At 37.7% G+C, this 25,294-nt stretch overlaps 2 protein-coding genes across 4 annotated transcripts; both read right to left on the bottom strand.

Annotated features, from left to right (window-relative positions):
• Window positions 1-738: 738 nt before the first annotated feature.
• LOC131992863 (glycolipid transfer protein-like) lies at window positions 739-4,317 on the bottom strand. The gene is made up of 5 exons (XM_059358572.1): window positions 4,150-4,317; window positions 3,695-3,753; window positions 2,778-2,911; window positions 2,531-2,681; window positions 739-1,846 (listed from the first exon to the last, which is right to left on the bottom strand). Exons 1-5 carry the CDS (start codon window positions 4,250-4,252, stop codon window positions 1,664-1,666), a joined length of 630 nt encoding a protein of 209 aa, XP_059214555.1. The 5' UTR covers window positions 4,253-4,317; the 3' UTR covers window positions 739-1,663.
• A 136-nt stretch (window positions 4,318-4,453) lies between these two features.
• On the bottom strand, window positions 4,454-23,739 carry git2b (G protein-coupled receptor kinase interacting ArfGAP 2b). Of its 3 annotated transcripts, none has more exons than XM_059358563.1 (20): window positions 23,529-23,739; window positions 22,819-22,952; window positions 21,449-21,561; window positions 19,933-20,038; window positions 19,162-19,248; window positions 18,923-19,053; window positions 17,716-17,810; window positions 17,564-17,609; window positions 17,228-17,279; window positions 17,048-17,120; window positions 15,882-15,979; window positions 15,656-15,767; window positions 14,985-15,136; window positions 14,718-14,870; window positions 12,599-12,808; window positions 12,351-12,440; window positions 11,637-11,719; window positions 10,403-10,558; window positions 8,534-8,597; window positions 4,454-8,255 (listed from the first exon to the last, which is right to left on the bottom strand). In XM_059358563.1, exons 1-20 carry the CDS (start codon window positions 23,578-23,580, stop codon window positions 8,046-8,048), a joined length of 2,217 nt encoding a protein of 738 aa, XP_059214546.1. In that variant the 5' UTR covers window positions 23,581-23,739; the 3' UTR covers window positions 4,454-8,045. The 3 variants fall into 3 exon arrangements, with proteins under 3 accessions (XP_059214546.1, XP_059214547.1, XP_059214549.1); XM_059358564.1 differs by having other exon boundaries at window positions 17,228-17,276; XM_059358566.1 differs by lacking the exon at window positions 12,351-12,440.
• Window positions 23,740-25,294: the final 1,555 nt, after the last annotated feature.

Raw genomic sequence — 25,294 nt, 5'->3', positions numbered from 1 at the left:
GATCTGAGGGATTAGGAGACGTGAAGAAGAGGGGATTTTTTTTCTCCCTCTGATTTACTGAGTTACTTATGTTTGAAAAAAAATTGTTTTCAAAATCATCCATGCAACATTTTTTCTGCAATCCTTGAAAACTCTTTTGACTTAGGTGTTTGAAATTTAGTTTATATAGGATAATAAGTCTACTTACAAACAGGTAACACGTCTGAAATATGATGATTTGTTGCATCTTAGTTTTTTCATCCTTTTGCAGAATGCTGTCAGGAAACAATTTTAGTTCTTCATAGCAACATAACATCTAATTCAATGTGTTGATCTATGCATATATATCTTATATATATTATATTATATATATATCTATATATTTGTATGCAAGTATGTTATTTACCATAGCTGTAAGGTGCTGGAATGGTTGAAAATGCTTGAAAAATGCAAGCATTTGTCTTTGCACAAAGGAAAAGCCACTCTTAAATCAAATTGTGGTCCACCAACAGAGCTGTTGCAAAAGTATAAACATAAATCAGAAATGCTGTTTGGAGTAATTAATGATCTGGCAAAGACTGGAACTGTACTGACATTGCATATTGTGTATGATTTTAGCATTGAACATAATTTAAAATATTTCATGCAGCAGCTGCACCACAAATGTGATTAAAAAAAGACAAAAACTAAGTGAATATTGCCACCTAGAGTAAGATTTGTGAACTGTGATTGTGTTTTACAAGTTAAGAGTCATTCAACTTAGCAGTTACACTTGTTTTTTATTTGAAGTCATACATTAAAATCTTGAGATAAGAACAAATTTGATCATAGTTTAAAATCCAGAAACAAACATCCTATATATTAGTATTCATACAGAAAATATGGATCTAATTAGCATGTTATTAATAAATGGGCACATGATGTGCTGTCTGCTGAAAAATATTATTTGACATTATATATATTGTGCAAAAGAAGTTAAGTCATTTGAGACAAATAGGAATGAAATAGGACACAGAGGAATACAAACAAGTCGACCACACCTTCTGAATCAACAGGCAAACCACAGACTCCACACTGGTTAAGGCCTCAAAAGTAAAATAGTTCTGGCTTTTGCTTTGTAGGTGGAATATAATTACAAATACATTAGTTTTGAGCTCACTTTAAAGACATTGTGTTTTTGAAAAGTAACACAAAGGCACAAGTGGTGAAAAGCACCTGAAACAGGCAGTTAAGCTTTAAAATGACTACTGGGGCCACTGTTCCCAGATTAACAGTGGAAGTAACTCCAGGGCTCAGGAGGCTGAGAACATCTGAATGGGAGACATTAGCAAAAATGTTTTCCTGTAATTGCAGTGTTTATAGTCTAGTGTTCCTCTCTAGATGGAGCAGGTGAAGAGCCACCTGTTATGTCATAAATAAACCCACACAATACCTTCATCCTGCATGGGAGTGAGAACTTCGTACTTTAAATTATATACAAGAACAAAAAGCAAAACATTTTGCTATATTGTTGAAATTTAAGGCAGTTTCATCATTTTAAAAACAGATTTACAGAAGTAATATTTAGTTGAGGCAAAAAATTTAAAAAAAGTAATAAATACCACACTCGAAGGAAAAAACAAACAGTCCTATTAAAAGCTGGACTTATCTGACACCTGAGAGGTATGACTGATGTCCTGGGACATCAAACAGAGTAGTCCAGCTCTGCGTTCAGATCTGTGTACATCTCATAGATGGCATCTACAGTTGCAGTATAATTAACCAAGAACTGACGCACATTTGCCAGACAGTCCTCCTCTTTCACTTCTTCTCCTTTTGACAGCGCATTGAGGAAGTTTGATTTGTAGGGAGCTGCAACTAACGCTACCTGCAATGGACAAAAAAATAAATAATTAAAATAAGGCACAACACACAAATGTAAAACAATAGAATGGTATTGAAAGCAACTACAATGTGTTTTTAACTCTCAGTTTAATACTAATGCTTCTATGTGAATTACATAGACAAACGAGACCATCAGCAAGAACATCAGCTGTAAAATGCCGATCACTGGGCCAGATTCCCTGAAAAAGAAACGATTCACGGCACGCAGACCAGAAGAGTTTATATTTATTTTTGACAGGCAGGTTTAGCAGTGAGTAGTAAGTTAGGCAGTTAAAGGAGAGCAAGAGATTTTTTTTATTTTTGACATTACATTTTCGCATATGACTGAGACTGGTGAGGATCAGCAAAAAGAAAAAGAAAAGAATTTACCAAGAAACAAACAAACAAAAAAGCCAAAAGAGACAGTGATCAAGCATAATCACAAAATAAAATTCTTTATACTTTCTTTGAATACAGGGTATCAGCACATTTACAATAGCAAGGAATACATTTTTCCTGAACAAAATAACAAAAATACCAATTGTAATGCATAACATAATGCATAATTAACACAACAAATAACTTCAAATGGGCTAATGTGCTGCTGTGGTCAGATTTTTGTAGACTTCTTCTATTATATGCATATAAATTATCATTAAGAACGACAAAAAAGGGGACATTTACTCACATTGAAAATCTTTTGGACAACCCAGCCGTGGTATCTCTTCAGTGCCTGTTCGTAGGCTTTGGTGACGTTAACCTTAATGAGGTTGGGGTTGTTCTCATCTCTCTCTCCATCTGCCAAACTCTGCAGCAGTATCTGTATGAAACGGAGACCCCTGCAGGAGAGATCCAGTAAATGAATAAAAATTCAGTTCAACAGCTGAAAGTCCAACATACAGTACGACATAACATTAAGATAAGGAAGTGCTCACCTTTTTAGCCACATCAAAGCTAATGTGGCTCCAACTTTAGGCCACTCTGCCGCATGAGCTTCTCGCTCAGCCACCACGATGTCCTGCAGGGTGACGTACTTCGCAGGATCTTTGAGATACACTGCTTTAATTTTCTGAAAAAGCATATTTAGGTTGAGTTTGCATGCAGGACATTGAGCATGTTTAGCAAGTACTACACTTGATACAATTTTATTGCACTTTTATTTTACTTCAGTGTTTCCATTTTCTTTAGACTTCTACTCCACTACATCTCAGAAAGGGAAATACTGTACTTTTACTGTATTTTCACTATGTGTAAATAGCTTTGGCTACTAATGAATTATTCAGACAGACCATATATAGGGTTTCTACACCGTTTACAAAGTCAAATTCAAGCATTCAAGCTTTTCCAGCACTTTCTAGCTATCTTAAATAACATTCAAATACAGTAGCTATACAGTATACTGATTATTTCACTCCTTCACCTTATTAAATTAAATGTTATTTTGCTATAAACAATCAAAATTATGTTTTGTGACAAGTGTACAGAAAAAAAGAAAAGAAAAACACAACAAAGTTTCATGTTTCAAAATATGTCAACTGTTAGATTGGTATTCTATATAACCTTAATTTCAAGCGCTTTAAAGCACTTTTCAAATCTTGAAAGCACGGTTACCAGCACCTTTGGGAACCCTGTATATAGTGAAAAATAACCCCACCTGTATGAGCTGCAGCATTAAAGCAATGTGCATATTATGCAACATTGATTAAGTCAATAATGCATACATTATTCTGAAATGGCCCATTCTGAATAATGAATTCAAGTATTCTATATTGTGATGCTAATGCATTTGTAAACGAAAGTAAGAAAACAACAAACATTCAGACGCTTCTGTACACATAGATCTGTATCTTACTGTTATATTGCCGTTAATGTCTGACTTGATGACTGAAAACACGCTTGATCCCAGGCAGTCTGAAAGAAGAAGCAGACATTTGAGAGCAAAGCAATAAAATATGAATGACTTTATCACACGTCCCCGGCTCAGAGGGGAAGATGAATACAAAACAGCCTTTACGTGCACACAGAGGGGGTAAAAATGCAGTGAATGCAAAGTCTGAGTTAAGGCACAATGAGGCCAATGTGTGCTCTGTTCAATGAGTAAACAAAGAGTTTCTCTATAGGCTATAAACTGCCACAGCTGGGTCTGATCCCAACCGTGACCCAGCAGCTCCACTTCTGGTATGTGTGAAATAAGCACGTTGGTGACAAGTCATTGGGACATGAGAAACAAGTATGACCCGTGACAGCGACGGCACAGCGAACACGAAACTATCTGTTTTTACCGAGGTCAGGTGGAGGTATACTCACCGAAAAACGCCGGGATATGAGACACAGCATCCAGGAATAACTTTGTGTCTATCGCCTTGTCTGGAGGCAGCTCATTGAACTGATTATCCAATAAAAGAGACATGGTAGCGCCGTGATAGAGCTGCAGCTGAGAGCAGCTTTCGGCTGAAAAGAACCCGGAACTCTTGTCAGATGGGTGGGGAAGAAGCGACACCAGCCCCTATCACTTTCGTGCTTCTCCAACAGGTGGGACATTATGCATGGGCGTGTTAGAAACCGCTGTTTGTTCACAACAAACACACACATAAACACGACAGTAAACTCGTTGAGGTATGAATTATACTTTATTAAACCTAAGGCAGGGATTGTTTTCAACCACAGAGGCAGCGGTAGGCTAGAAGTTACAGGGAATTCAATGTCAGGGTTGAAACCAGGGGTGAAGAGTTAACTGAATACACGCACTTTTATTAGTAGTTCACTTACTTAATGGGTCATAATATTATAATCTGTATTTTTACTTCCCTTTTTAGGAGAATGTTTAATGTAGTAAATTATTATGTTAATTAATCAAATCATATTTGGCAGATAATAGCCTATATAGCTTTGTAAATATTCTTTTTATACTGTAAACATTTGACAAGTTTGTATAATTCTGCACAAAAGTACCACATCTAAAAACAGGACAGCATTTTAATATTCATTCAGATGAAGTATTACGTTTCTTTCTTGATTTGTGTCATACTGTCTTTTATTATGAATTCCCTTTTTTATTCTTACTATGTTCATGGTATGCAGCAATACATCAAAGCAAAAACTTACTTGCCAATAAAAAGAATTCTGAATTAGGTATAAAAATAAGGACTTAAAGTCATAATATGTAAATTTTTGAAATAAGAAATAACAAGTTCTTCTTTCTTAAAAGTTAACTTAAAGTAAACAATGTAACTATATACTCAAGTAATGTGCTGGAGGACTTCTGAGGAATTCTGAGGTACCTGAATTGAGTATTTCCATCTAATTATTACACTTTATACTTTGCGGATTTATATATTTTTAATAGAAAATACATTCGGATGGATTGTTATGTGTGTATTTAAGTAGCTTAACTACCCATACTGTATTTAAAATTAGATCCACCTTTACAAGCTGCAACATTAAAGTGATGCATATATTAATAAATCAATAATTATCATCCAGTAATATAATATACATTATTATGAAATGGGCCACTCTCCATGAGTACTTTCACTTGTGGTATATAACACTTCCGTACTTTTACTAATGTAAATGTTTTAATACAGGACTTTTACTTACAACAGTATTTTTTACAATAATATTTCTATAATATTTCTACTTTAACAGGTAGAAGTCACAGATCTGAGTGCTTTTACTGACCACTAGCTTATGGTGGCTAATGTTAGCACGCTTCAAATATGTTGAAGTATAACAGACATTACCTAGTAGTTACTAAAACGTTACATAGTATTGCATTAAGAACATCAGAGAAAAGGAAAATGAGAGTGAATGGTGGCTGATCACAAGACTCTCTGCATGACTAGTTCCCTCTTTTGACCACCCTACAAAAGAAGATGAAACAAAAAATATATTAAAAAAAAAAAAATCAACTAATGCAAACCGTTATACAGTGGAATGTAGTTGAAAAGTCCTAAAACAAGCTAGAAAGCGCACTTTGAGCTAGTAATTTATATACTTTTCAATTGAACAGAAGATTTTAAAGGTGTAATAATCTATAATGAAGATGAATTAAGGACATTTTGATACATATCAATGACATCTTGTGCTGATGTTTGCTTTGAACCTCCTTAGGCAGCCTTCTGAGAAAGATTTTTTAGTTCTACTTGAGTGATATTGAATTGTCTCTACGCCATTTGTGCAGGTTATCCTGGTTTTCTTCCCACCCCTGGTTCAAACTGATCTGGCTCACAACAAGTGACACATTAGACCCAAGTTCTACAACAGGTACTTGAACTTTGAGGGCACATTTACTTTATCAGTGATTGTAAACCATAGCTGTACGTACAGTATGTGACCACAGGAAGCATCTAACACACTGGGGTTACAGCACCACACCAAATAAACAGAGATCACAAGTAGCCCATAACTTACTGCCAGCTGAGACGTCCCAAACCTCAGAACAAACGTTAGTCTGTGAGGAGCATCATGTTAAACAAAAGCTTATGAAAATAAACATTAGTATTTTCTTAGAGGTATGACATAGAGTTTATAAATAGAGTAGCATTTGGGTTATTTTGATAAAGAATTACATGGATACATACATCTTATATATTTGCATAATGCTATTAAAATTCAAAATGGATTTCACGTGGGCCACCAAGGCCATCTCTCTGACAACGATGCCCACACACACACACACACGCTCACACACACACTCAAGCGCGCGCACACACACACACACATCAGAAGTATGGCTGTAACATTATAACTCCAAAAACTACTGATACTTTACTGGAACACCTGCTTGGGCTGCTGGATGGATGGAATGAAGGTTTGCACACTCTTGGTACTGCTGGCCTTACATGGTGCTCAATGCACTGAAGCTACTTTTATAATCACAGTTTGCTCACTAAACAAACATTTGAACTCTAAGCAAGTGGCATCACAATGGTTTAAGATTAAAATACTGTCATTGCATCTTAAAAACATTTAAAACGGCTAAAGGGAAATAAAGTGATGACTCTATTGTGGTTTAAGGTGAATCTATTGTGATCCTTAATGCCAGGTGTCCTGCAGACTGTTGTTCCCCCCATAGACGGCCTATAAAGAATTGATGATGCGTCTCAACTTACTCCTACTGTACAAGCCAAAATATCCTGAATACGGGTATTTCCCTCTCTTCCGCTGGTGTTATCATTTCAAGGCAGCCATGATTGTCAACTGTAATTGAGTCACAGTCTAATTAGGTGGGTTATTGGGCGGGACCTCAATACGATAAACTGTGACTCAATTACAACTGACGATCATGGTGTTGCACCCTGTTTTTATAGCATCAAATACCTTATTGAAACAGAATCATCAGGAAAATGAACACTTGACTAAACATCCGTGTGATAAAGAACGAACAAAAATGACAGAAATCATCTTATTTCTTTTAGTTTGGTCCATGTCACAGCCACAGATGGCAAACTGGGTTGCAATTAAGGATTAAAAATTCCACTCATCACTCCTGCTGATTAACGGGGCGCAGCAAGCAGACATGCTACTCCACCACAAACATCTCTAAATGCACAGTAGACGGCAGATTCTGGAGATCACTTTGTAACACCTCTCTTTTGATAGTATATTAGTTAAAAAACACCTTACTATCATCGTGAGAAAAACAATCGTTGATCATCCCTTCAATTGTTGATTTCTGATCTGATCACCAATCAGCACAGGTCTAATAGGCGCCATCTTTGAGTCTGGTATCCAATTGTTATAACAGATCCATGATTTATATACAGCCTATGGTCCCCTGTGGCAGCTTAGCCATACCAGACACCTGACCTCAAGGAGCACTAATGATGACCTGTGTTGAGACAAGTACAATGTAGAAGGATCTACTGCTTGTTGTTCTAATTGTTTTATATATATATACACACACACAACATTGCACTTTTTGATCTATGTGTAAGTTAGGGAATAGTAACATTTCTGTCCTACAGCTTTAAAGATGTTTGTTTACTCTGCATTAACATGATACGAAACAAAATAAATTAATATATTTGATTGATCCATAATTTTGCATGGTGCATCTTTTTTTAAAGGAATGTATCTGAATGTTTTCGCTGATTAAAATGGGAAAGCAAAAAAAAAATGCTGTTAACACTGAGTAAGTTTAAATTAGCACATTATTGATAAACTATTTTGGGTATATCAGGAATGTCTTTGGGTTTTAGTTAGTTGTTGTTTTCTTTGGTTGTCACAGTGACAAGTTGCTTGGCAGCTTTGGCAATGTCATAGGCGCACTGGATGACCTGCTGAGTGACAAGCTGGATGTCTGATGGGCAGGGGTTGTGCTCTGTGGCCTTCTGGCACTCTCCGTGGAGCCGGCTGGCACTCGAAGTAAGCAGACACAGAGAGCCTCGCACGGTCTCTGAGGACGGCCTCTGTGAGGGGAAAGAGGGGATGATGTAGACTCAATAAGGCACTGACATGACAACCGTAATAAATAAACCCTGATTGTGGTCAGTGGGCTGTGTGTGTGAGTAAACATAAAACAAAGTAATCCAATAAATTGTAAGTATAAAACTAAGTAATTCAATGAACAGGGCCTTTCCGATCTAAACAAGTAATGCAAGATTCCCTTTGGCTGTTTTCATACAAACAACAAATCCTATAATTGCTCGGGGGAGGGCCATCAAGCTGTTGGTAGGAGTCAGCTTACCTTGGGAAACAGGGCGGCCATCTCTGTTACAGCCATGCAGATCTTTTCCGAACAAGGCAGGAAGCTGTGGGAGATGGAAGACAAAAGGCTTTATGGTTGATCAACCACTCCTGTGCTATATATAGGCACATCAATGTTAAACAGGTACCACAAACATTCCTCACCATGAGAGATAACCTGAGGTAATATCCCTTGTGCATGCAATAAATACCATCTTTGAATACAGTTTACTACACATTTAAATAGGAAATGTTTGGTCCCACAGCTTTTTTAATCAGAGACAATGTACCTTCTACTTACAAATGTTTAAACCAGCACAAGTGGTAGTGAATACAAACTCTACAATTGTCAAATACAATTTCTCTTATTGTAACTTCAGTATGTCCAAGTTAACCATTATAATGTCTGACACACTGGCAACCAAATTTTTAATTTAATTATGTGACTAGACATTCATTTCATTATGTCACTAGACATTTGTATTTCAGTTGCATAACTCCCAAAAGAACCACAAGATAATTGGCTTTGGTGAAATGTGTCAGGTGAGCAAATCCAACATTGGGTAAGTTGTAGAGGTGGGTACACGTCCGTTTTGCTGGTCTGGTCCGGTCAACAAGCTTAAACCAGTTTGATGTTATACCAACCCACATTTATCATATGACAGATTATGTATTGCATCAGTAAAGACCAACATTACAACATGAAGGAGATTAGATTTCAGCAGAGGTGGGAGGGTAAGGTGCATGGCGAATGTTGTTTGTTTACAAGAAAGTTCATTCACCTTTCGATGGGACGAGGCAAGATGTGGCAGAGTTTATCTCCAAGAAAACTAAAACTGTGCCAATATGGCAAAATTTTGTATTTGAAGCAAATAAAAATCATCCTGCTGGTGTGGTTTGGCTTCACTCTGCTGCTTCTTATTTAGTGCTTATTAGCGGTTGGCAAACCAGTTTAGACATGCATTAGCACCAACATCTGGGCTGTAGTCTCAGTCACAGGCTCTCTCAGTCTCATTAAATTGCAGTTGGGAGTGGCTGCTGAGTCTCATGCGACACCCAGTGGTAAAATTCAGTAGATAGGTAGAGTCCAGTGTTTGGCTTTATATCAAACCGATTTGAAAAAGTTTATACAGACCCAACCCTAGTTAGAAACAGAGAGGTTAGGGAAGCTTCAAAATAAACGGCTGTCATTTACATCATGACCTTTACTCAAACTGAAAGCAGTTTGATTTGGTTTGAAAGACCAGTATTCTATATATTTGTACACATTAAAGAGCTCCATGAGTGCTAGAACTAGGTTGTGGTTTGGCCAGGACCCTCTTTCAGTACTGGGTCAAGCCAACAAACAAATCAAGTCAGTTTTAAGAATTCTCACAAAATTAAACAGAGAAAAAGGGATTCATTTCCACAATTAGCCTTTCGTTATTGTGAATATCTTTTAAGAAGTAGTGGTCATTTAAAATATTTACATTAGATGAAAACTGGTACTAGGTAAAAAATCTCCAACCATAATGAAAAATACAAAAGTAAACATTTTGTTGCAGGCTACAAAATTAAGTTAAACAGGTTTTCTGTGTTCATCTATGTTTGACTAAACTAACTCGCAGTGGATTTGGCAGGTCACAGGGGAATATGTGATCATGTGGTGTTTGTTTCCTGTCAGCTGCATTTTAAGACACAAGGTCTACCCCCAGCAGACAGTTTCTAGGACACAAGGACAGAGGCCAGTCTATTAGGCTTAAAATAGGGCTTTTAATACCAGTCACTGGGACCAGAGTGCTGCTGGTTTACTAGATTACTGCAGTCGCTTTGGTTTATTTGATTAATTTGATATTTTGTAATTATAATATTATTGTTAATCATAAATTACCTTTCGTGTTTGGTCTCTTGGGCAGCTCTCAGGAGCTCCTGTATGTTTTTAGTGATCTGCTCCGTCTTACAGATGACGTCCTCAGTGCATGGCAGGGTGGCATCTTCCTCAACCTCCTCTCCTGGCTCCACTGCTTCAGAGGCTGAAGGAGGGCTGCTACAAATGAAAAGGATAAAAAAGCCTTATCACAGTATACTGCCATGTGCATTCCAACTCATGAAGACACACTTTAATACACTTTTGGATTGAGGGATTTTGTCTTGTTCCTTCAGGAATACAAAGACCTAAGTAAGTAAGTAAGTTAATAAACAGTTTTGGATTTTGGATACAGATTTTTTTCTGACTTGTTAAGTATGAATTAAGTAAAATACTGTTTATTGTTGTAAAACAAGTGGAGTATGGTTTATAATTTGGAATTACAACAATGCAGCAGAGTTAATGCTGGGCATGTTAGGTGCCATTTATGAAAAACATACCAAAGAAAGCACTAAAATTGTCTAAAAGAATATTAGTCATCATAAAATGAGCTATTAATGTACTATATTCAGAAGGGGAACTTGGCCCATTCATTTATAGCCATTAAAGAAATAGCCAACAGCTTTGACCATTATCAGCACTACATGTACGTAAATGGTAAAAGAACAAGCAGAGGTAGATGACGTGCAAGACTACTGGCTCTGGCTCATATGTTGATCTTTTTGCAACTGCTGGCTTACGTCAGACAGGTGCATGTCCTAATATGTTAACTTAGTCCAGTACAGATGGACTGTTCAAACAAGGACTCTTTCTTAACATTTGTCAAAACTAATATTAGTCTAGCTTCCTGCTGTCTCTTTGTTTGACCTTTAACTTAGTCAGCCTCTGCTACAATGACTCTGCTACAATCCTCTCCAGCAACAGAAATAAGAAAAAAAAGGCTTAGCCATTTATCCAACTTCAAAAAGTCATGTCTTACTCCATTTCAGTAAGAACTGCATGAAGATCATAACTTAATATCAATTAAATCACATTAAAGAGTTGATGTATAACACATTTTTTAAAGTCATAATGTATGTAAAGAAAATTATAGTAAAAGTAAAAGTAAATTATAAACTGTGGATTTTTTGAGTTGCATCAGTGGTGAAAATATATTAGTAATATGCACATACCTTCATAGAGAAAACAGTGTTTAGAAAAATATACAGTGAGTTTTAGAGCCACTTCAATTTTGCACAGGTGGGTACAATGTTCTTACCCTGTCTCCTCCAGTTCAGAGTGGTTGGGCGTAGTGTCGTAATCATTCTCCAGCATCATACTCTGTCCTTCCAGACTGCAGCCCTATAGAGGCATCAGCAAATTAGCATCAATCAAATACAGTACATACAGTACACGATTAGCACAAACATATTGACAGAGCAACTGTAGGCACATACAAATCAGAATCATGCAATTCTGATAGTTCACACTATCAGACATTTTGTTTTAAAGCAGTTGAAGAATGAAAAATACAGGAAATATGTATAGGAACCAGGTCGTTGCAATGTAACAGCACGTACTGCAGTGGATGCGATTAGTAGATGCAAAGAAATCCTGATGCAAACTGTGGCTGCACTTATCAGTGGCTCTGACTAATAAGCACATTGTGATGAGCAGTTTTATCAATCTTTAATGGATGCTGGACTCTGGTGTCTGATCGTTCAAACAGCTTCTCTGGTGCAACATTTCATCATCACTTCTGATGTTTACTTGAGCCAAAGCAGGTCTGGTTCAGGTTCTCTGGAGTTGTTCCTATAACTGAACTGAAGCAGAGGCACTGTGGTGCATGCAGGCAGGCAGGCGATATTGATAAAAAAGCAGTTTAAAGACACAGGTCAAAAGGAGAGAGAAGACTGTGGGGTCAAGCAAGGGGATGGTGAAAACCATCCCCTGGGGCTGCCTCTAAACCGAGGGGGGAACTTCAGTACTTAACCCTTCGAGATCGCTCATCCCACGACCAGGACAGGGAAGAGGGGAAGGTAGGGAGGGAGGAAGCAGCCGTCCCCAAAGGACCCCTCCCAATCTAGAAAGGGGTCAAACCAAGTTGAGCATACTCTAATGAGATGCAATGAATGAATGATTAAATGAATGAATGAAACACCAACACCAGCCCCAAGCCAGGCATCATTGTTTTGTCTTGTGATGACAATCCAGCAGGAACATTGGTGCTTCTGTGCTTACATTGGTTGGGAACGGTTGTAAAATGACTCCGTCCTCATGCCGAGCTGCTTCAACTCGGTGGGGGTACTGCCTGGGAGAAGAGCCCGTTTCATACATGGACATGGCGCGACCTCCACGGGGTGGGTGTCGTCCTAAGGGCCCCTGGAGGTGCTGTTGTCCGCTGGGGGCTTGCCATCGCAGTGTTGTGTTTTCTGTCTGCAGGGAGTTCAGCTGAAGAGAACAAAACATTTTTCAAGTCAACTCTAGCTGGGGGATGATCTGCTTACAAAAGCTCAGGCCAGACATCAATAATACAGTAGAATACAGCTAGGCCTTTGGGAGAAAAGAAATACCTCCATGTCGAGTTCATTGCCACCTCTGTTTTGCTTTGTTTTTGGTTTCTTTTCAAAGTTTTTTCTCACAACAAAAAGGTTTGTTTGTTTGACAAATACAAGTGCTGACACTGTGTGTTGATAGCATCGCTTGAAGTACGACCCCTTGAGAAACTGCTGCAAAAGTGGTTGCCCTTATTTACATTAACAACACAGAAACTGAAGAGAGAGATGGGAAACATGACTTCAGCCCATTGAATAATTAGAATTCACAGTAAATATATAAATAATATAGTAAATAATGTAAATTTAGGCGTTTTTGAGTGCAAGAAGGGTGAGGAAGATAAGGAACTAGAATGGCCACACTTTACAGTTAAGGAGAAAATAAACCAGCAGGAGGAGGCAGTGCATCTATATATATCTATATATATGTATATATATATATATATATATATATATATATATATATATATATATATATATATATATATATATATATATATATATATATATATATATATATATATATATATATATATATATATACACATATACATACATATATATATATATATATATATATATATATATATATATATATATATATATATAAATATATACATACATACACACACACACACACACATTCATACATATATATTTTGTGAACATGCAATCTGCAGGACATTTTTTTCGTCATTAAGACACACGTTACTCCAAAACAGATGTATTTAGTAACCATATATGTTGAGTTTGATGTTGAGTTTTTTCACCACAGCACTGGGGTGGTGGATGAAATCTTAACAGGAAAGGATTTCTTGAAAAAGGTCATCGAGACGGAAAGAAAAGTGCATGTCTAAATTCCCCTGTAGCTAAAGGGAACCTAAGAGTTTTCTAAGAAATAAGGAACTGAATGAGGCAACTAGAATAAAAATATATAGAGACTGGTTTTGTGTTGCCAATGCTTGCTACATGCCTTGTGGAGTTGTCAGAGAACTAATTTAATGACAGTGACTCTAATCACTGAAAAATTTAGGTGGTATGTGGCTGGTGGCTGTATGATATCTAGATCTATAGATTTACGATGATGGACCATAATGTCCTCTGTGGTCACCATTTGCTGATTAGCATTTTTGACATCTGACTTAAGACTTTGTTTCACACCACAAAGAACTATAACATCCCATCTTCTTTTGCCACTTCAGTAAGCAGTGTAGTTAAAGGAAGTCTGGTGATCGTTAATTATTACCACAGGAATTTTACCCCATCTAGAAACATAGCAGCTACTTCCTCTGTATAACTAGTAGTGAAGAACTTAAGTATTGCAATATGACCTTCTATGGCATTTTCATTATTTATGTAAACAAATCTGGTCTTTCCTGCAACTACAAATGCATGTACTGTATAATTAATCTATAGTATAATTCTAAATAGCGAGAAGGGAATATCTGCATGATCTGAACAAACATTATTGATGTCTATGGGTGAAATCCAATTATTAACTGTGTCTAGTAATAGGATCAAGTCTTGCACTCACTGACTAAAAGTTTTAACACTGTGTTACAGAGTTAAGAGGACAGAAGGCTAACAATACCAGCAAATGTCAGGGAGGATGTAAATATTGTGAATCCAGTACACAGTGTCCTCTAATTATGGATCTTAAAATATTTATGTGTGCTACCATCTAATTAAAGAGACGGAAATTAAGCTATGAAGGCATATTTAGATTGAACACAGTCCTGCAAAACAACAAAGTGTAAACTATATGCAGTTCAGTCCCCACTTTGCTTCCATGTGAATTTACAAACCTTGCTCTGCATGCTCCGGAGTTCGTCACTGAGGTGACAGTTGACTTTAAGAAGCTGTTGTATTTTGGCTTCTGATGCAGTGAGGGCAGTCTTCACCTCCATAAATTCCTGCACTGTGATTGGTCCGTCAGAGAGGTCAGATGATTCAGAGCTCTGGGGCAGGACATGTCACACAGGAGGGTGTTTGATCAGTTTAAACAGTAAAGCAAAAATGTTCCATTAAATATCTCAGTAAAGAATAGCAGTAGTCCCCAAAATTCTATTAACCTTGGTTCTTCCATCATTGCAGCTGTCCCCACAGGTGGCCTCTTGCACTGGATCTTCATCTGATGCCACACTGTCATAATCGGGCTGGTCATTGTCCTGGCTCTCACTGTTATGGCGACTGCCTATTCCCTGAAGGATCAGCTCCACACTCTCTAAAGGCAGACCACCAGATCAAAGCATAAGAGATCAAACGAGCCCTGCTGGCTACAGGCAACTGTATAAATCAAATAGCTATGGAACATATTTTATTTCGATTTACTGAATCCAAAAATCAGGTCTTGCTCTTCTTTATTATACCGCTAACAATCAAACCGGCTCTGATGTGGTTTGCTATAATTTACACAATGCATGAATTTTTATTATTAAAGCCCCAGTCCGTGTTTGGCACCATTTCTGCACAACATCAGTACATATGGTCCACATGCTAATTTTGGCCTACATAGCTGAGCCCACTGGGTCCACATTCATAAGCAATTCAATACTAACTTCCTGCATCTTACTTGCAACAATCATTTTAGGCCTCCTCCCCTGTTTATTTTTCCTTCTTCTGTGTATATGTTAATAAACACATTTACAGCAATACAAACACTGATAAAAAAAACAGCACACAAGCAAATCAGCAAGGAAATTCAAGGTCTATTGAAAAAAAGAAGAAGAAAGATATAAAATACCTTTGGGACTGTCACAGGAATTACCCCACTGCCGTCGTTTAGCATCAGTTAGAATATCAATAACCAGGGTGGCGAATTCATGAGCACTAAACCTTGCCAACTTTTGACGACCCTGAGAAAACAAATGTGTCAAAACACAAAAAGTGAAAAAATAGCACTGTTAAATCCAGTATTCATACAACAAATTAAAGTTTATACACAAGGCAACACTGGTGCAATCACTTGCCTGGTTTCTGGTTGATGAGTACTCTGGATTGACCGGCAGAAAAGGCACAACTGTGGTGTCTGTTACAAGTGTGCTGTGGTTCTGAGTGGCCAACCACACTGAAAAAGCACAACGCAAGACATATATATAATAATAAATACAAAACATCGGATATAAATTCAAATGTGTGCATAGAAAGCTTAAAGGAACACTCCACCGTTTTTTCATATTAAAACATGTTATTCGGTCAAGTAAGACGAGTTGATACAGACCTCTTGCGTCTCAATGCGTGCACTCAATCGCCCTGGCGCGCGGCGCCACTTGGCTAGCACTTAGCTTAGCCCAGTTCATTCATTAGGATCCACACAGATGGACAGTTAGAAGCGACCAAACTTCTCCACGTTTTCCCTATTTAAATACAGCTACACGAGTAGTTAAACGACCAAGTATGGCGACACAAAATAAAACGTGGCGCTTTTCTAAGCGGATAAAAAGGATAACTATAATGTATGGCGGAATAGCACTTGGGAGCACTTCGACTCGGCGCAGTAATATCATCACTCCTGAAAAATCTTCTCCCCCTCCCTCTCCCTCTCACTTCACTTCTGCTTGTTATCGCAACCCTTTACGATGCACGTTATAACCATGATTGTTCACAAATATCTTCCTACAACCTGATACTTCGTCAGCTCTGCTCGAACTACTACTCCTGGTGCAGCTCACATTGGTTCTGTTGACGGAAGTGAGAGGGAGCGGAAGTGAGAGGGAGAGGGAGAAGATTTTTCAGGAGTGATGATATTACTGCGCCGAGTCAAAGTGCTCCCAAGTGCTATTCCGCCATACATTATAGTTATCCTTTTCATCCGCTTAGAAAAGCTCCACGTTTTATTTTGTGTCGCCATACTTGGTCGTTTAACTACTCGTGTAGCTGTATTTAAATAGGGAAAACGTGGAGGAGTTTGGTTGCTTCTAACTGTCCATCTGTTTGGATCCTAATGAATGAACTGGGCTAAGCTAAGTGCTAGCCAAGTGGCGCCGCGCGCGAGGGCGATTGAGTGCACGCATTGAGACACAAGAGGTCTGTATCAACTCGTCTTACTTGACCGAATAACATGTTTTAATATGAAAAAACGGTGGAGTGTTCCTTTAACATGTATTTAATATATGAACAATTCTTGAAATTTCACCTGCATCTGTTTCTCTTCTATCCACTTCATCATACACATCCATGGCAAGTTCTTCAAACTGATGGTTACTTAGCTGGAACAAAATATAGCAGAATTTCTTGTAGACTTTTTTTTAATTACTGAATAGCGAATACATTTTTGGACTTTGGAATCTTGATTCATATAGGAAAAATGTCTCACCGACTGGAGCTTTTTCTTTGCAGCTTTTGCAAACTCTGACAAATCCAGGCTGCTTTGGGCAAAAAAAATGAAACCATCATGTTTCAGCTAGCAAAATTCCACACAAACAAACAGACACACAATGGCAAAACATACTTACTTATTTCTTTTCCATCAAAAGAAAGCAGCAGGAAAAATTAGATTATAATTATTTTATGCACACCATGTAGCACTGACTAGTAATCAGCAGCCTGTCAGAGTTGCGACTGTCTTTTGGTATTGTTTAAATTGCATTAAAATATCATTTAAATTACAGATACACAAACAAAATCTCTAGTATGACTTAAAAGCTATTACCTGTCTGCCATCTGAGGAATGATGAAGTGTTGCCCGTTTCTGTGATCTACAACACAACAAGTGCATGATAGTGAGCAACTACCATAGAAGGAAAAACCATCAGCTCATAAAGTCCATGAATGAACTACTGTGTGCATGATGTCCCCACTTACCTGGTCGTCTTCCACAAAGGTAAAATGTTAACCGGTCAGTAAGTTCATACTGAATCTCCACTAGCCTCTCTGCCAGCTCCTGATGCCCAGCTTGTCTGCACAGGTTCGGAATAAAAGGTCACATTTCAGAAATATGGGACTGTGCTAAGGCCCCAGAATGCCTCAGGTTCAATTCTTTAAAATGTATACGTTGTGTCCATAACAATACATGAGTAAAAAGTCGGTTTGGTAACTCGGTTTCTAAGTGATAAGTGTGAAACTGAAGTAGAAGTGTTTGTGGGTGTTAGTTGGCCGTGGTGAACAGTAATGCTTAGACACCACCAAGCCTCTGTTATGACAGAAACACCATATATATATAGTTTTTACACCGACTTCTAAAAATACTAAAACAGGGAAATATCTTTAGCTCTCGTGTGTGCAATTCAGATATTATTTTGACTCTAGATCACAATTCTTTAGAATTGAATCTTACAATATATCTTAATCTTATCTTAGAATCTTTAAATATTGTGTACTGATAAGTAACATGACAAACCACTATTAGCTTCTTTACTTTTTTTTTTTTTTACTCTTAACTTAATTGGTCAACTTTTGTTAAACTAGCTGAACTGAGTCAATGGGAATACTGTGCTACGGTTTTTCCTTCCTCCCCTGCGCCAGTTAGTCATACTCTTATTGAATTACTCAGACTGACAGAATGCCACTGGGTCTATCTAATGTTCATTGTAGTGCAAGGCATGCTAAATATTTTAGTCTTCTCAGCAGTTTTTCAACCAGTTTCTAACCAATTTCAACCCGTTTTGCTTTCTGCTTCCCATCATTTCCTCATAAACAACTTAATTTATATATACAGTACTCACTTTTTACAGTTTGTTTGTGTGTGCAATACAACTGTGTTCAGCCTCTAAAGGATGTGTATCATTTCCTGCCAGTATTGAGCTGGACTGTGTCTTGCAACCGCACTAAAGGTGCAAACAGCAACAGTAAAAACAGTTTGCTATGCTGCCTACATAACCATGACAGAGGTGTTAACTAACTTTAACTTGCAATACATTTTAATGTTTGAAATAGTTCCTCAATGTGGCATCAACATTTTTATAACATTGTTGGTACATACTTCCCACTGCTCACACCTAACAAACATTGTTTAACAGAAAAAATATAGAGATAAGCCAGTGTTGAATTTAAAACACAGGTCCTGTTTTACCTTGCATAATCGATGGGGGTCTTTCCACTGGAGTCCAGAGCCCCAGGATCAGCTCCATAAACTGCCAATAGTTCTGCTTGTAACATTTGTCCTGCTTTGGCTGCTATGTGTAGTGGAGTGTTTCCTTTCTCCTGTCGTCCCCAAAAAAACCCAACAACAACATAATGATGATGATGCATTAGTATTATGTCAACAATCACGTCATAAAATGTGCATTTTGCTTATTCCACTGCACTTACTGGATGGAAGAAGTTGGCCTGTGCTCCCAGGGATAAGAGTCTGAGGCAGGTCTCAAGGTTTCCAGTCCGAACACTGGAGTGGAGTTGCTGAAAGGAGATCAACACAAAGTCAGGTTGAGAATTTTAATTATGAAATGCAGTGGTAGTTTTGTGAGATACACCTGCCTGGAACTGTCTATATCATTTGATAAAATATTTTATATTTGCAAATAAGGGCTTCACTAAAAGCAATATTAAAATGTGCACAGAGATGATAATATAATATTTTTTATGCATGCATACACCTACATGCACTTTTCGCTTTGTAAATCACAAAGACATTGCTGTTAGTCAACAATAAATGGTTATTGAAATATAATATGCATAGCAGTTAGCTTGCCCTTAAATTAACAATAATGAATTCAAGGCGCAAATCTAACCAGAGACTGAAATAAATGTGTACGATAGTCACAGTCCTACTGTAACTAGTACAAGAAAATGTGGGTACCAGTATGTCACACCAGCACTGAATTCTAAATATGAAACTATAAATGTGAAATTTATAGGAAGTGGTCGCATCTCGAGGTTAAAAAGCAAAAAACACTTGCTGTGTAGTGTTGAATCAAGTGAGTGTCAAATCCTGATACATTACACTCCAATAAGCTTATTTGCATTGGGCAGTGTTTGATTATTCTTCTTACATCCAAAAACAATGTGGAATGAAGAATGTAGAGAACTGAGATGACATGATGTTAACAAAAAAACAAAACAAAGAATAGAGCAATTACTCACCTTGCTGAGGTCTTTTGCGGTTACACTGTCATCCTCCCTACAAGGCATCCGATGGACGTACACCAACATCTGGTATTTGGCCTTGATGAACTCTGTCTTGTTGGGACTAGAAATAACAAAAGATGCTCACATCTAAAATAAGGAACACTAAAGCTCTGGAGCACAATTGCTATTTTCAATTGACTGCTAGCTCACATTATGAAAAACATAAATGTCTGTTTGAGACAAAGAACCATCAAGACATATCTCAACAGGGGATGTCCTGACATCTAATGTCGGCATGATACGAGACACAATATCAGCTAGTTTAGTTTGATTCCTCAACTAAATAATCTATTACGCAAGATTCTGGATACCTTCATGTCCCTTAAATCAAGAAAAAAATAGTCAGGAAGTCTATCTCTGAACCCTACCCACCCTTTTAATTAGGGTTGAAAATTGTTGAAGACATTTACAAACAAACGCTATCCTTTTGCATTAATATTGTTTATCTCTCTACAGACAGAGGGCACTACAGTGTATACGAAAATTGGTGGAGAAGCAAAAAACAATACCTATGTTTGTTTTTATGTTAATAAACAATGAGAAAACTCCACCCCACATCCTAATATCAATACTAGAATACTTCCTTGTTTTGTGAATGAAGGAAGTTGACGCAGCTGCAGCGTTTTTGTTTGACCGCTCAGCGATTCACACAACTCTGCCCTGATAGTTCCTGTACTATCACAAAGTGCAACAATGGACTAGTTTTTAGACCCGGAATTACCCTACAGGAACTAAATTCCTGGTTCCTCCGGTCTAAATGCAGGTTTAATTCCTTAAAAAACGCCCTTCTCATCTCTTTGGAAAGTTCTTGGTTGAAATCATCTGATTCATCTTAAAAACCTTTACTTGGGATTTCAGATAGCTGCCTCTTGTTTGGTACAATGCAAACCCTCTGTCTGTTTTTGTCTGTTGTCTGGTGACTGAACACATTTCCTCTGAGCATGAGGGTCGGACTCGGCATGGCTCTGTTTATATGTGGCTCACTGTTTATCTTCACTGCACCAGCCAGACACTGGACAGACGCAGTGTTTATACCTGGCTGGCAGTGGATGTGGGAGACTGCATCACATCTCTCAGTATGTCTTCTACATACTGCTTGTTATAAAAACACATTCACATTAAAGAAAAGGCTTCCTTAAAAAACACTTTCTTGCATTATTATTTAGTTAATCAACAAATTTGTCAAATCAATACCCTATACTAAATATAAGAAGAACTTTCCACTTGCATTAACTGAACATGCATTTTGTTGCATACTCCCATTTGTACACCAACTGATCAAGTCACGCCATTTCTTAAAGTTACTTGAGACTGACTGGCTATGAATCATGTTCATGGTCCAAAGGGTCAATTATGCATGTTCACTGACCTTAAGTTTAAAAATCAATGTTGCCAATACAGCTTTATATCAAGAAGCAAAAAAGCATATCAAAATCAGCACTGATGCATCAAAATCCTGAAAAGCACTTACTGAACTCTGTCCTGGGGGTTGGCTTTGCGCTTCCCACTCACTGAAGAGGAAGGGTCCAGAAGGCTATGCTCCCATATGGAATTAGCTCCATTGCCATACAGTGTCTGCACCATCTAAAACACAAAACCACATAACATTTACCTGAATCTATTTACATTTTATGAAATGCTGTCTAGGCCTGTCACAATAATGTATTAGACTTATCAAGCTCAGGAATGCATATATTTTATGACGGAGCTTGTTGTGTTTACATGTGTGTTTGTTTCCATTAAAATGTTTCACCAACATTTTAGCTAACATGATGCCACAGAAACAGCAGGATTTTCCCAACCATAAAAATAATTGGGTGCAGTGCCTAAGCAAAATGAACAGAAAAACTATGCCAAGATGGAGTCATCGTGGAAGAGGCTCAATGATTTGTTTACTATACAATGATATATAAAATGGAAATCATACATGAAAATGTATAATATTGTTTGTCACAATTATTTCAGGGTTATATATCGTCACCCTGTTAAAATAATCGCCTAACTAATTTTTTCAAGTTTTGCAGGAAACACAAAAAACTTCACCAAAAGTGTAACATATGACATTTATTGATCATTTCAGTCAAAAAGGATGTAACAAAGGATGGCTATTGGCATAGAAATAACACAGTGTGTAAATTATGTAGGCAATTTTTTGAACATTCCTTTGTGACTTAAGCAAGATATGGTAACACTTTATTTTGAAGGTGTCTACATAAGAGTCACACAAGCCTGTCAGAAACATGACAAGTATCATGAGCATTAATGTTACTTCAAAGTGTCATTAATGTTCATGACACATCCCATGTCATGTATATGACACGCTCATGTCACTCTTATGTAGACACCTTAGAGTAAAGTGTTACCAATATTAGTGTCAACAATCAAACGCTGATAAACTAAACTGATAACTAAACAATCTCCCTCTAGCTCTTTGCTGGGTTCTTATCTGATGCCTGTGAATGTGTCAAATTGTCAAAGAAGTGATGATCTTAAAGGGGTAAAATCACATGATCTGATCAACTGAGGATGTAGGCGATTTTACCATAGGTGGCCGGCATCATGAGGACATGATTTAGGAAAAAAATTGACAAAAAATGACGTAGGGGATTATTTTAACAGTGTGACAATATTGTCCAACAAAATGTGGTTATGGTGACAGGCCTAATTCTGTACTCTGGGCACTTGGTGATGTATCTGATTGTGCAGCTGCATCTGGATGTGCTGGTGTATGTGGGGGTAGTGTCCCTGTCTCCTCACCTGTAACTGGTGTATGTGGGGGTAGTGTCCCTGTCTCCTCACCTGTAACTGGTGTATGTGGGGGTAGTGTTCCTGTCTCCTCACCTGTAACTGGGATGGTGGCCATGAAGAATGAGTCAGATGTCGGACTTGAGAGCTGTGACGCCCCAGACCTCGATGGATGCTGCAGCATTCATCGCAGATCAACACACCCCTGTTAACAGAGGCCCAGCGTGGCTCTAGAATAAGAAACAAATGTTAATCTAAAAGCCTGACGCTAGAAGGTTTACTACATTCATTTACACACAACCTTAAAATGAGGCAGTTGTGGTAATTAATACATTCTAGCCAGACGACAGCAACAAACAACACCTCCAGGTTTGTTGCTTCCTCATGTCTTCGGCACATCCAAAATCACAAACACAAATGCAACAAGGCGTGGGTATGTTGTGGGACAACATTAGCTCCTTTTTTTATCAGTAAGTTAGTTTTAGCGAGCTAGCTAAATAAGCTATTTCATCTGGTTGAGCTAACCCAACGTTAACGTTTGACCACAAATATAAACCACAATTCAGAAGCAGAGTTTCAGGACCAGACAAGTTAATGTGATTAAACAGACAAAACATAGACACGACATTTTTTTCGCCAATGTCTCCTCTTCATTTACAACCACGACAATTATCTTCCGAGCTAAGTGCTAATCAGTTATCGGCGGTTGGTAACGTAAACTAGGTTAGCTCACTGGACGTTAACTTGTAGTAAGGGCTACTAGCTGGTTAGCAAGGCAGCTAAAGCTAGCTTGTTTGACATCCTACCCGGAGCACTGCAATCAGCGCAGACCTCTCTGCTTCGTACTCGCTTTGACATCCCTTGATAGAAATCCTTAGAGTCCAAGAAAGACAAATATTTGAGAGATACGTTACAAAACGGCTAGACAAAGATAAGACGGGATTGCCCGCCCCAGCAGATTGTATTCACCGACTCTAGCAGGCAGGGCAACTGTGCTGCTCGCCAGACCTACTGTTGAACAAAGCAGTGTCCCATTCCAACACTTACACCGCCTCCTCCGTGTCTCCTTGTCTGCTTCCTTCCTTGCTTGCTTCCCTTGATGTCTATCCTATGCAACTCGTCACCCTGTTAAATTAATCGCCTAAGTCATTTTTTCAAGTTTTGCAGGAAACACAAAAAACTTCACCAAAAGTGTAACATATGAGATTTATTGATCATTTCACTCAAAAAGGACGTAACAAAGGATGGCTATTAGCATAGTAATAACACTGTGTGTAAATTATGTAACTTAAGAGAAATAAATGACTTAGGCAGTTTTTTTGAACATGTCAGAAACATGACATGACAAATATCATGAGCATTAATATTACTTCAAAGTGTTCATGACACATCCCATGTCATGTTTATGACACGCACAAGTCACTCTTATGTAGACACCTTCAAAATAAAGTGTTACCATATCTTGCTTAAGTCACAAAGGCATGTTCAAAAAATTGCCTAAGTCACATTTTATTTTGATTTTCATTTATGTTGGTGTTTTTATGACTAGAATCAGGAAATGAGCCCCCGATTAAAAAATAAATAAAAAAAACAATATCTATTAATCTAGTTTCTAGTTGTTAGTTCTAGTTGTTCCTGTTTCATTTTCATTTGTGGTATTTTAGGGAGTTTCCCCTGGTTTTAGTGGAGTTTTAGGTTGAGGTTTATGGTTTTAACCTAGTGTTTCACACCTGCAGAAAGATAAAACAGTTAGATGATATACATTTTTCAATTATTGGAATTACCCCATACTGTTATTACTGTGGTAACTTACTCTTTAAAATATCATGGTGCATTGGCCCATCATTAGTCACATAATGGCCCATAAAATATTCTAATGAGTTTGGCTGATATAGGAAGGGAGCCAGATCTGAATGCCTTGTTGAATCCCATGTTTTCTGATCACCAGCCCACAGAAAACTGACTTGGTTGTCTTATTTCACAGTTTAAGGATTGATAGGTACTCCAGACACCCAAATGTATGTGCAGAAGCACTGAAAATGTGAGTTTTTCATAATATGTCTAATTTGCCACCTCTTCTGTGTCAATAAAATCCAACCATAGTGTGTCTCAACAGAATTCCAATTCAATTTTGCTTTATTGGCATGTCCATAATAAAGTACACTTTTGCCAAAATACTATATACACTGATGGTTGTATGTAAATGCATTATATTTGATTGTCCCAGTTATTCACTTTCTGCAGCCTAATTGTAATAACTAATTTAATGAGGCCTTAATTAATTTGACCTGGGACTCATTAACTGTTATTATCATATTTGTTAATCAGGATCTGAAGATTTAATGGATAGTGTGAGTCATAAACCTTTCATGAAAACATTCCAAATCTGTATTCGTCCTAACATAAGTTACTCCACCTTGCGTGTGTGTGAGAGGGAGTGGATGATGCGTGTGTAGGTGGTGTCGTTGTATGGCTTAATGTATAGGCTACTGTGACTTTAAAGGGGTGTTGGTTGGCTGAGAGGTAACAGATAGGTTTAATTTAGTCGCCAGGATCACATCGCGCATCTCGG

Source organism: Centropristis striata, chromosome 19, assembly GCF_030273125.1.
Source record: "Centropristis striata isolate RG_2023a ecotype Rhode Island chromosome 19, C.striata_1.0, whole genome shotgun sequence".
In the NCBI taxonomy this organism is placed as follows: Eukaryota; Metazoa; Chordata; class Actinopteri; order Perciformes; family Serranidae; genus Centropristis; species Centropristis striata.
Note: the sequence above shows the minus strand (reverse complement) of the source record. Positions and strands in the feature narration are given on the sequence as shown.